This window comes from Macrosteles quadrilineatus, unplaced genomic scaffold (genome assembly GCF_028750875.1).
Source record: "Macrosteles quadrilineatus isolate MER2022 unplaced genomic scaffold, UCM_ALF_1.0 Scaffold_4__1_contigs__length_99947679, whole genome shotgun sequence".
NCBI lineage: Eukaryota > Metazoa > Arthropoda > Insecta > Hemiptera > Cicadellidae > Macrosteles > Macrosteles quadrilineatus.
In genome coordinates, this window is record NW_026542597.1 from 43,123,970 (window position 1) to 43,137,486 (window position 13,517).

The 13,517-nt window shown below is 34.0% G+C and overlaps 1 protein-coding gene across 1 annotated transcript in view; it reads left to right on the plus strand.

Annotated features, from left to right (window-relative positions):
* Positions 1-13,517, plus strand: part of LOC128991896 (O-acyltransferase like protein-like) — a 67,505-nt gene that overhangs the window by 45,644 nt on the left and 8,344 nt on the right. Inside the window, exons 4-10 of the mRNA XM_054415167.1 lie at positions 108-301; positions 1,650-1,742; positions 2,638-2,805; positions 4,291-4,384; positions 5,054-5,182; positions 6,258-6,423; positions 12,857-12,936. Of these exons, the coding sequence (XP_054271142.1) occupies positions 108-301; positions 1,650-1,742; positions 2,638-2,805; positions 4,291-4,384; positions 5,054-5,182; positions 6,258-6,423; positions 12,857-12,936 (924 nt within the window). The remainder of the gene's footprint in view (positions 1-107; positions 302-1,649; positions 1,743-2,637; positions 2,806-4,290; positions 4,385-5,053; positions 5,183-6,257; positions 6,424-12,856; positions 12,937-13,517) is intronic.

The window sequence follows — 13,517 nt, forward strand, 5'->3', positions numbered from 1 at the left end:
AAACATTTCATTTACATCTGTCTACACAAAGGACAAATTTGTATCTCCCTACAAATAGGAGAAAGAGACAAACTGGTCCACACACTCAGTATCATATCTGTTTCCAGAGTGGCATGTGTGGTGGTTGGATTGTTCCTGACAGTCGGTACAGTTTTGGATATCTATCGCCAAAGGAAGATTGCATCGAGCTCCAACTTTACATATGACAACTACACCTTTGTCTTTTCAAAGTCAACCCATTGTAGCATCAACACAACAACTGTACCCGTCAAGATGGGAATGTCCAGAGAGAATAACAACAGTGAGTTGTTACTAAACAGATCGTAAAGATTAATTATTGATTAGGACCACCCACTAGTTTAATACAGCTAAACCCCAACTAACAGAAATAAAGGGGGCAAAACGCTTTCGGATAGCTATTTTTTTATTTTAATCAATATGGTGCAAATTTAAAAGGTTATGGCTATGTTTACTTGAAGAGATCTACAACAATGATTTTTTATGTTTTGCTGACTGTCTAGACTCTACAACTATAATATAGACTTTAAAAAATCTACAACTGTACATAGAATAGTAGTTTTCATCACTAGGAGCGAAAGTGGCTCTTTTTGGTACGCAATCGTGTTTTACGATTAAGGACCAAAAAGACATTTCCGCTACGTCTGATGAACAACTATTTTCATCATACTGTGGAAATAACCTTGTAATTGCTTCAAAATTAGACCAACTAATTTGAGGTTATACAAAGTCATCATCAATGTTTACATTTCTTCCAAAAAACAATGAATTTGCGGACGATTTAGGGAACTAAAAACTGCTGCTTTCCGGATATGATAAAATTCTGTTTCTTGGAATAATCAACAGTTGTTTTCTGAACTTTAACTATCATGCTAAAATATTGATCATAGAATTTAGTGTTGAAACTTGGTTTTAGAACAGAAATATACAATCCGGGTTTCTAAAAGCTAGGTAAATAATTGGTCATGCCAGTTCAAAGTCCATAGCGAACGTCTCTCAGCAAATAAATCCAAAACTTGCAGGATTGTGTCTTTGGTCATTAAATTTAGTCTGGTATGCTACTGAGGAGAAAAAGCTGTATGAAGAATTTAGAATGGATAAATGGACCTTGAGCTTTCATAAAACTTATGAAGATAATGCAGTAGGAATCACTTTTGTAATCTTTTAATCAAAACTGTTTTTATACATTTGGGTCACATCCATTTTACCATAGATAAAACATACTCCCTTAGTAGATTTCTCATCCTCACAGCTGAATCCAATTTTATTGTTGGTACTGTCCGGTGCACTGTAGAGGTCGTGTTTTGTTTACAATTTGTTTCTTGTTATTTTCAGTCATTTAAAACCTCGTTTAACCAAATAAAACGGTCTAATCATAAACAATAAATCGTCCCCTAGTTATATAACCAAACGGTAAAGCAGAAATAAATAAATTTATGTTAAAATAATAGAAACAAAATTTCATCGACACTAGCAATCAGTGTCACCGGACATGAACTAGACACAAGCTCCAAGTTGAAAAATTTACGATGGGAAAAGAAGTCTACTTTAATACTAACTTATCAAATGTATTGTGAATTGGTTTGCTTGTAATCCTCCAAGAAGTTTTTACTACTTGAGACCTTTTTTAGGGAGACTGACCGAAAGCGAGACACCTACTGAGGGAAGTGATCCAACGACGGAAAATAACTCTGTTACAAGTGACGAGACAGTCATCAAAACAGGTTAGCTGCGTAGTCTCATATCATTTGTAAAAACATTCCTATACGAATTAGGCTACTATATTTTTGTGCAGATTTCTGGGTCGCTTATCTGATTGACAATGAAAATTTATATGTATTACTACTTTTAAAGTACATTTTAAACTTTTTTGTACAAAAACTCATTGCAAACTTACTTAATTTTTTTTTTAATTTGCAACTTTATTATGTAGGCCTATGTAGAAAACTACCAGTGGGCTATAACTTCGCCACCTTAACTTGAGGCAGCCCAAACTGACCTGCAAGGCCATTGCCGGATTGTCCCACACGACCCCCCCACAATCCTATTAGCGACCTTCCGTGAACGTCATTGTTCAATATTAACTAACATTAATAAAATTATAGTCTGATGTATTAATTTACTCTCTTACGTTACTGACATCGATTTAACAAATATTTCTGCTTTCACCCCGTCTAAAACAGACAATGTTTACGGTTTATACTTATTTTGCTTGGTATTTTGTTTACAGCTCAGAAACCATGAAAATTGTCCGTTTTATATGAGACAGAAACATAAATGTTTGTTAGATTTATGTTATTTAATGTAAACAAGTAAATTCAATATGGCAGATTATGATTTTATTAATGTTAATATTGAGCTAGGGCGTCAACGGAAGCGTCGCTAGTAGGATTGTAAAAAGAGTCGTGCGGGATCAGCCGGTAATTGCCCTGCAGGTCAGTTTGGGCTGCCTCAAGTTAAGGTGGGGAGGAGTACAGCTAGAATTGACCCTAGACCTCTAGTCGGCCTAGTGGTAAATCTGGCACTGGAAGGATAAGTACAGCATGGATTGAAATAACTTGTGTAGGTTTTGTACTATTCCTGTTCAAGTATGACCACTGAACACTGTTTTGATGGCAGGTTTGCTGACAGAGATTCTACTGTCGTTCTCTATCAGGAAGAACTTGTTGACTATCTGTGACCAGTCCGTGGGAGATGACACTATACCCACAGTGCACGGGTTGAGGTCCATCTCCATGGCTTGGGTCATCCTCGGTCACACGTGCATTGTGGCATTCAAATACTCAGGTCTGTTGAGTAGGGTTAGATTACTTCTGATACTGAATGTAGACCTCCCTTTATCTTGTGTAAAAAATAAGCATAACAGTGAAATAAATATATGTACAGTACAGACCACGAGAGTCCGCAGTTGAGGGAGGATTTTTTACCATGTGATACCAGCTGATTAGAAAATATTGTCTATTATATTTTAATTAATGTCAAAAATTAGTGAACAGGCGATGTGGCAACGTCGTGCTAATCCAGGTCTTGCTATTGGCTGCCGCCAACTCAACTGCAGACTCTCGTGGCTACACTAGTGTTTATTATGTGATTGAGCTCAAAATTCTTGATAAATTTAAATAGAAAGCGTTCTTTCTTTATTCCTCCACTTATGAAGAAGACTATAGAGACTCCAAAAGGCAAAATATTACATTTAGTGTTTAAATCTTTTTATATTATTGACTGCTTAAGAGTTGGCAGGAGTCAATAATTTTATCTCTGTTGACTGCAGTGCTCCAAAAAAACCCGTCCATGTTGAAGCATATTAATCATGCACCGTTAACTTACTAAGCAGAAAATTTTATGTGATTCTTTAATATATTTTCCGTGTGAATTGCTTTTCGGATTTTAAAACTTTTGTTTTAGAGATTGGAAAAATCATAGTTTAAGTCAATATATTAATGTAGCTTGACAAAATAATAACAAAAAGTATATAGCAAATCACATCCGCGTTTACAATAGCTTAAAAATAAGATATTTTGCAGCTTTTTATCTTTAATAAACAATACCCCAATATGCTTCAACCATTATCACTGCCATTATGGGCAGGAAATCCAATATGGCCGGCAGTCCTGCCAACTCTTATAAGACCACACAATTAAGAAAAGGCCCAAAACAATGAAATGAAATGAAATGAAAAATTCTTTATTTTACCAGGCAAAGTTAGGGCCACATGGCCCTCTCTTACACTTAACCTGACAAACTTAAATATAAATAAATAAAAATACAATGAAATTTCTTAATCTAATATAAATATACATATTTAACACATCAAGAACAATCGGTCAAACAAAAATTTGAAACAGCTGTTTAAAACTTTAATTATATTCTAATGTTATCGATTAGACCATTTTCAAATGGTCATATTTTTATGTTTATGACGTCACAGGTTGAATCAAAAACATGAAAATTGTCTGTAGATTCGAAGCTGTAATAGTCTCTCATTTACTCTCAACAAATTAAAAAACTCATAAAATTAATTTATTTAGTTTTATACCAGGTTTGGTGCAACCACCAGACTAATTACCCCAATTGGTAGGAGGAGGGACACAAACATTGAGTTTGGCCTTTAGGCATCAATCGTAAAAGAGTGTTAATCGGGGACCACAATTGGAGATATTAAAAAATTATAAACCATTTTGACGATCCTCCAAGATAGAATGGCAAATTATATTAAATATGTTATTTGATAGAAAAAGTAAAGTATACAATTTTATTTTTATATTTTTCTAGACAATATGTCATACAGAGGAGTTGTAGAAAGAGAATTTTTGTTCCAAACCATCAACAACGGAGCCTTTTCTGTCGATACATTCTTCTTTATAAGGTAAGCAATGTGGTAAATCAGAATTAATAATGATTAAACGTTATTTTATGTAAATTTTGGAAACTCTCAGTGATGCAGATCAAATACATTTTTAAAATCTCATAACCTATGAAAAGAATATGGTAATCAGACACTATGTCACTATATCACTCACACTAATTTATCACTAACTCAATAGCTTCAATCAATTATAATAAATTATTTAAGATGGGGACATCACTATGTGCCTATTTTAACTCAAATATACATGTGAAGGATGAGTGGCGTGATCTTGTAGTCTCGTTAGGGACTAAGGCCGACATGTTTCTTAGACACAGCTGTTAATTAATAGCCCATACAGCTAATGGCAACTAAGGGACCTACAGTTTATAGTGGAATCCGAACCACCTTTGTTCCTTGTAATTAACAAATTGGTTTAGTATCAGGATAGTACTGCGGATAGTCGTAGTACTCATTAGTGCAGAGGTTAAACCACACCAGGGAGCATCGCATCCACAGTGCATGCCTATGAAATATCCACAATTTGTGACTTCCTAATAGCTGGATTGATTTGAGAAAGCTTTCAATGCCATAAAAACCTCATTTTACTTACCTAAATGAGGTTGTAGCTTTACGTACAATGAAGTTAGTTACCATTTATGATAATAAAGTTATATACTTTGTTTTCAGTGGACTTCTAGTCTCTTACTTGTATTTCCGCACAACCGCCAAGCATGATGTCACCAAGCTAACTAGGACAAAAGGATTTCTCTCAAATGTTCTTCAGTTCATAGGAATGATAGTGTATAGATTTTGCAGGTGAGGTAGGCTTTTAAATTGAGCTTAAAGTAAATTACTTCACTTGCAGACTCCAAAGTTTTGATCAAGTGATGTAAACAAGGTAAAATATTTTATTCATAATATGTTCCAGACCCCATTCCCTATACTTGCATAGGATACTTAAGTAGACATTGCCATTACATTACACCTTACATAAACCAGCCTTAACCATAAATTCCTTGAATTTCACAAATTATAAGTTGGTTGAACCCTATGTAAATTGTCAGTGTGTATAAGTGCCCTGTACAATTCCTTTCGGAGTAAATAAAATACATAATTTGAGAAAGACTAAAGGACTTTTCCCTTTTTTCTAACTACAGTATAATAATAACATGTTTTTTTATGCCTCCTTTTATCTTTATTTTCTATGTCACAAAAATAATTATTTGACCTAAATATTTAAAATTAAATTATTATCAGTGATTATTCATTGAGTGGAGAGGAAGTCATCTAAAATAGCATTATGAAGTAATTTTTAAGTTACACTGTTGAAGCCTTTATTTTTGCAGCAGTTCATAAGCCTCGCTCTGAAAACGTGTGGTAGGGCAAAGCCGCTAATCTCCTTTATCAGTAGATTATCAACAGATCAGAGATTTTTTGAACATTTGCGAATCGGACTGTTCTCACGGCGCTATGGAGTTATAAGAGCTAATGAGTCCTCTGATGTTTTAAGAGTTTAAACACGAACCACTGACTAGCCGTTCCTATGACGCGTATAAATACAAGCCACAAGGAGTTTCGAAAAATCACGTGAAGTGAGAACGAGGCTTTATTCTAGTCTCTGATATATTTCACCACAGAGGGTTGGATGTTCTCTTATTTTTACAGGATATCAACTTTTTACTTTTTATATTATATACTGTAAATAGTGTAAATAAATGGAGATGCCACTCTCAGTGGTCAAATATATTTTGGAAACTAGAATAAGAACTGCAAGAAGGCCACTACAAAAAATAGCTTTAAAATAATTTCAACTTCTTGCTACTGAGAAAATAAAATAAAGGATACATGTTATTAAGGCACTTGTTAGCACTGCATCCTAATTTGTTGACAGACTGACCACGCCCTACCTGTTTGTGCTCGGGGTGGTTCAAGTGTCAATGAAGTGGTTCCACTACAACTCCGTGTTTGAACCTCCGGCAGCTGACCATATCAACTGTCCCAAGTACTGGTGGCGCAACCTGCTCTACGTCAACACACTCTTCCCAGTCAAAGATATGGTAACCATACATCTACACTAGGGAAACATATATATACAGGGTGTTCCGGAACTCTCTAACAATATTTTAGAGCATTGTTCCTGGGTAAGAAACATATATAAATATCATATTTAAATTGTCCGGAATTCCTTAGTTACTCACATAGCCGCCATTTTGTTTTCTTCGATTTTTTTAATATTAACTGAGATATGACAGCTTTAGTGACACGTGACCGCATGCCTCGACATGCACTACAACTAACCTCCAGCGGTCATGTATCACCAAAGGTGCCATATCTCAGTTAATATTCGTCCAATCTTAAAAAATAAGGTGTCATCGATTTGTAATTAAATTGCTTTAAAAAAGTTATTGTTGACTAATTTTGTAAAATCAATGCTTTTTGAGTTATTTAAGAAATGAAAATATAAATGACCACCATTTTTTTTAATGAATTTGGAAAATGGTCATAATGTTTTTGTAGCTTTGTCTAGTTGTTATAAATGTTTGTGCAAAGTTTCATATTCGTATGTTTAACCACATTTAAGAAAAAAATTAATAAATAAAAAAACAAAATGGGGGCTGTGTGAGTAACTAAGGACTTCCGGACAATTTAAATATGATATTTAGGTATGTTTCACACCTAGGAGCAATTCCCGGTCGAGCCAAACTCTCTTGCCATGTATTTGGGGCTTCTTACCAAATGGGGGCTGACAAATTTACGTCTGTTACGACAGAAAATATTGGTGAGAACAGCTAAAGCGATTAGTTATAATAGTTTGATTTTGGTGAGCACAAAAACAGCTGTACTGACTGAACTGAAATTTAACTATGTAGATCATGAACACCTTTTTACAGGCCTTTATTCGTGTCCTTAGAAATTTTAATCCATGGGTCGTGCCCCAGGTGTCAAGACGGAGCTTAAAAATAAATTAAAACCCTGAGAGTTTTATTTGAGTAAGGTGAGATAAGTAACAAACATTTTTGAGGTAAGTTTGTTTCTATAGGCTAACCAATTTTTAGACTACAACTATTCTGCATTCTCATCTGTTGCAATTTGTGAAGCAATAATAATTTAACTACCGGTACTATAGTGATAGTTCAGTGATTAGAAACCAATAGAGTATTGAGTCTTTTGATGTAAAAAGGCAATTTTTCAGGGTTAGCAATTAATTCTTGTTTCCAGATAAAATACATCTCAAAATTAAAGAGGTATCCTTAATTGTATTCTAGTAATTGTATCCTTAGTATTGTTTAAAAATTGTCTGGCCATAATAAATGTAATTGATTCTAATTTTCATAACTGCTTACTATAAGCTTGTGTAAAGAGTTTACCTCAAAGATTTCTCTCGCTAAACAGCTGTGTGGCTTCTGATAGACTACTCTTGGTAAATAATTTACAGGTCTAAATATCTCGATAAAGTTTTGTCAGCTTCTGAAAACTAAGGAAAACTAAGAAGTTTCTAAATTGATCAAACATTGCATCTACGGAACTAATTCAAACCAGCAGAAGAGTAACTTAAAAACGGCTACTGAGGAGATCAATGATGAGTTTGTATTAGATATCTCTAACGTTGAAGGAATTAAAGTGGTGGTGGCAGACATGTACAAGGTGATCAAAGCTCTAAAAGATGACAGCTCAGTAGCTTTTGCCCACACAATCTCTGGTGATTTTCAACACCCTAGAAGGATGACTGCCGGTGTAGCAGTTTCTTTTGCTAGGCATTTTGGGAAACCCCAATTAAAGGATTGCTTGTCTAAATCTTTGGCCTACCAGAGAAGCAACCCTAAGGAGGCAGCAGTCTACAGCCTTATAACAAAGGACAACTTTAATGGCAAGCCTACTCTGGATGGTTATGACTCAGCATTTGGAGCTCTGACTGATGAACTCAAGACTAAGAAATTCAGTGTGCTGATATGCTCCCCCATGGGTTGTGTGCGAGATTTTGTTCGAATTGAACATTTTTCAAGGAAAATAGTGGAGTTTCACAGGACCACTGGCATTCCAATCATAGTGGTAACAAAAGAACAACCTGGTGCTCAGAGAATACTTCACCATGGACTCTCCCATTCAGAATTTGTCCTTAAGCTGAGACAGAACATCCAGACATTATGCCCGGCAAGCAAACCAACAACTGTACCACTGACACTCTGCTCATCTCAACCGTCTTCGCAGCAACTACAACCACTATCTAGTTCTCCACAGCATCACTCACAACCAACTTCAACACAACTTCCTGCTGTTGGTCTTATCAGCCCCCGGTTGGTTCCAGGCGGTCTCAGCTATAACGAAGTTGTTAAGTCAAAACCATCGAGTGTTGTGAAAAAGCAGAGCAAATGTGTGGTGTCAAGTGTTGAGGGTGATCCATCAGTGTTAGAGTTAGATTCCTTTTTAGATGATAGTTCTCCTTTAATTTTAAACTGATTCATTCTGACAATGACCTTGTACCTGCTAAATTAAGTAACTTAGATAATTCTTTGCACAAAACAAATTCACTGGCTCAAAATAACGAACTAAAAGGTTTATGTAATCAATCTTTTTATTCAACTAACTGTGATTTAATAATGCATTACAATTGTCAAGGTTTAAATTTAACAAAAATTTCAGCTCTCAATTTATTTTTATCTGAGGCCAATTTGAATATTAAAGCTATATCTTTTAATGAACATTGGTTAGATCATAATTCAGCCTCTCTGTTAAATACAATCAATAATTTTAAATTGGCTAGTTCTTATATAAGAGAAAGTGGCTGTAGGGGCGGATCTTGCATATTAGTGGATAAGAACTGTAAATATGTAACAATAACACAGTTTTCCAATTTAAATGAAGACTTTATTTTTGAATGTTCTGCTATTGAACTTGTGGATTTTAATTCAATTTTAATTTCTATTTATACAGTACCAAATTTCAACATAAGTAAACAGTTTTTAGATAGACTTGAAATTCTATTTTTGATAATACAGAAAAAATTCAAAAAAAATACTGTTTTTGTAACTGGAGATTTTAATATAGACATTTTAACGAATGACACATTCACAAGTAGATTTAAAGAAATTGTCGAATGTAATGGTTTTTGTTTTCAATTTGAGGAGCCAACTAGAATAACAAATACTTCATTTACTTGTTTGGATAATTTTATCACACCCAAAACGTTTAGTTGCCATTACAGGTTAAACACTGAGTTAGGTCTTTCTGATCACAATGCTATATTTATAAACCTTCCTAAGCTAGCCAAGTGTAAAACCATCAAGAATACTTCTAGTTCTTTTAAGAAAAGAATCATCTCTGATAGAAATACAGATGAATTTTGCAAATATCTACAGAGCACTAATAATAATTTTGTATTTAACCCCGCTTTAAACCCCAATGAAAATTACAATAGTTTTTTGAGACATTTTTTATTATCTTTCAATCATATATTTCCTGTTAAATCACTAAAAAAGAATGCTAAAACTAATAAATCTACTCTGAATTGGGTGACCCAAGGTATAAGAATTTCCAGTAAGAGGAAACGAGAATTGCACTTGGAAGCCAAGTTTAGTAGAAACCAAGAGTTTTTATCCTATGTAAAGCAATACAAAAAAATATTTAATAAAGTTGTAAAAAATTCAAAAATTCTCTCAAATAATAACCTAATTAGAAAATCGGAAAACAAGTCTAAGGCAGCTTGGCAAATTGTTAACAATGAACTGGGTTTAAACCGTACTCAAAGATACAAAATTGTTTTAAAAGATGATACAAACCAAACCACTGTTGATAATCCTGATGATGTAGCTAAGCTTTTTAACAGTTTTTTCTGTAATACAGTTATTAATCTGAATGTAAAAAAGGCTTCTGTCAATGGTGTTCATTCGTCTGTAAAATCATACTGCAGTGATGGTGGGGTTACATTGTGCAATCTTAGCCCCACTAATAAAGATGAAATAAAAAAGATTATCCTTTCTCTAAAGAACAAAATTTCGGTAGGCTGGGACGAAATCCCAATTAAATTGATCAAATCTGCTGCTGACATTATCTCCGAACCCTTATCTCTTATTATAAATCAGTGTTTAAAGAATGGTATTTTTCCGGATCAACTCAAGTACTCCCAAATTTCTCCCGTTTTTAAGAAAGGTTCAAAATCAGATATTAATAACTACCGTCCAGTATCAGTATTAAGTAATTTTTCTAAAATATTTGAAAAAGTAATAAGTTATAGACTAGTTAATTATTTTGAAAGTAATAATTTATTTTACAATAAACAATTTGGTTTCCGAAAAAACTTAAGCACAGTTTCTGCTCTTACTCAGTTTGTTAATGAGATTGCAGAGGCCTTGGACAGGTCTCAGGCCACAGCAGGTGTTTTCTGTGACCTGTCTAAGGCTTTTGATTGTGTGGATCACTCACTCCTGTTGCTAAAACTTATTGATTATGGGATTGGGGGAAGTTGCTTTTCTTTAATACAATCTTACCTTTCTGAAAGAAAACAAAGAACTTTAATTTTAGAAGATAACAACAAACATTATTCACCATGGGAAATTATATCCACAGGTGTTCCCCAAGGCTCAGTATTGGGCCCACTTTTTTTTCTTATTTACATTAATGATCTTCCAAAAGCTATTAATAAAGAACTCATTCTTTTTGCCGATGACACTACTGCTTTGATCAAAAATAATAATACAACTGAAATGTTTTCTTCTCTGCAAAGTGTGGTTAAGGACATGGAGCAATGGTTTTTAGAAAATGGGTTAAAACTTAATGTTGAAAAAACAAATATTATTAAATTTTCTACTAGACACAAAAATATGGAAAACTGTTCCTTTAATTTAGTTGAAGCTCATAAATTCTTAGGGGTTTACGTAGACGACGCAGTTAAATGGGATTCACATTTGAATTATTTACGTAACAAAATTAGGTCGATATCATCTTTATTCATACATTTAAGGGACTGTGTTTCTATTGAGACACTTAAAGTAGTTTATCATGCTTATGTGGAGTCAGTGTTAAGATATGGCATAATTTTATGGGGTCAAGCTACTGGTATTAAAACTTTATTCAGGTTACAAAAACGTATTATTCGTATTATTACCAACTCTCATCCACGCAGTTCTTGTAAGAAACATTTTCAAAATTTAAGAATTCATACATTAACGGGGTTGTATATACTAGAATTATTAAATTACATACATTCAGTTAAAAATGAGCTACCAGAAACAATACATTTTAATCACAGGTATGAAACCCGAAATGAAAATATATTTAGACTCCCCAGACACCGTTTGACCCTATATGAAAAATCTCCATTGTACGCTGGGCTGAGATTGTACAATGTGCTTCCGCCATGCTATAAGTCACTAAGCAAAACCAAATTTAAAGATACAATAGATAATTTTCTTATTGACAAGGCTTTTTACTTAATTGAAGATTTTTACAGAACTACAATTTAAATTTTTTTTTTAGTGTTTAGTTTTAAGTTAAAAGTTTTAATTTTAAATATTTTATGTATGGATTTAATTTTGACAATGCACCTATTCTAAATGTTATGACATGTATGGAATGTTTTGTGCAAATAAAGTCTATGTCTATGTCTATGATACAGATCGATTTTGGAGTACAAATGTGTGGTTATTTGTTTTACACACAAGTATTACGAATAACAGTAGAACCCCTCATATCTTACCTCGGCATAACAGACTTCTCAGGATACCTATTCAACCTTTAGGTCCCTTTAAAAGTTAAACATATGGAGGTGTGCGAGTGTTTCAATTTTTTAGCTGAACAGAGCCTACTAGCTCAAGAGATCAAATGCTAAGTCAGAAAATCAAACTCGAGCTGAGCTGATACTATTGCCATTGACTATATAGTCAATGCTATCGCAAAGTAATTGTGATTGCAGGCCTCATCAGCGAAGATAGCATGATAAAAAAAATCATGCTTTCACCTTGTTTGTTTCCGTGATTGTAGAAGACTATGATGTTATATCCACGACTGTGGGAGGTATTCAATATTTTTCCGAATCCCCGTACACAATAATGTCTACACAACTGCGATAAAAATTTTTGATTTTGCCACGATCAAAAAGATGTTGATGATTTTTCCATGACCACATCAGGAAATGGAAATGATTATCGATAGGACCACAGGAAATTATCACAATAAAATCGCGACATTGTGGCAGATGTATTTCAGTAGAACTATTCTATTTAATTAATATTTTTTCATATTCAATTAACACTTTTAAGTACAGTACAGAACGTTACTTATAATTTTAGCTAAAGATTAGTTCATTGTATAACTTTAAAAACTTTTTTTGTTAAATAAATAAACATCTTTACTCATAAAAAGAGTTTAGATTTGCTCCTATCTGATCTAGTGGCCATTCCGACCATGGCGTGTCCCTGTCATGATAGGATCTTTTCTACTATAGTTGTATTGCTATACTTGGTGTGAATTAAACTTTTAATCAAATTGTTTTAGTGCATGTTGTGGAGCTGGTACCTAGCAGACGACACACAATTCTTTGTTTTGGGCACCATACTTCTTATAATGGCTGTCAAGTATGTATACATTGTATTATCAATAAGTATTATATGAAACGGAGAAAAAATAGGTCCTTCTCAGTTAGGATAGACCATAGTTGTTTTACTTCAATCTTAGTTCCAATAAATGTTGCATAAAAGAATGAGAATGCGGAAACTTAATTTGGATTTCTATTTGTACAGGGTGGCGCAGATGGATCGGGTGGTTTTAAAATACTTGTCAAACTGTCAATTTTAAAGGTATTGGATTGAAATAAAGTGCAAAACGTGTAGTTACAATGGAAGTTTATTGACAAAAATTAGTTAAGTTAGTTTTTTTTAAATTACATTCATCAAATGCCTTCCTTCTCGAGCGACACATTCTTGGAGTCGGTCCTTGAGGTTCCGCATTGCTCGCTCAAGCACATCACCAGGAATTGATGTGATTTCGTTGTGAATTGCAGCCTTCAACTCCTGAATGGTCCGGGGTTCGTTCATGTAGACCCTTATTTCAGGAATTGAAGGCTGCAATTCACAACGAAATCACATCAATTCCTGATGATGTGCTTGAGCGAGCAATGCGGAACCTCAAGGACCGATTCCAAGAATGCGTCGCTCGA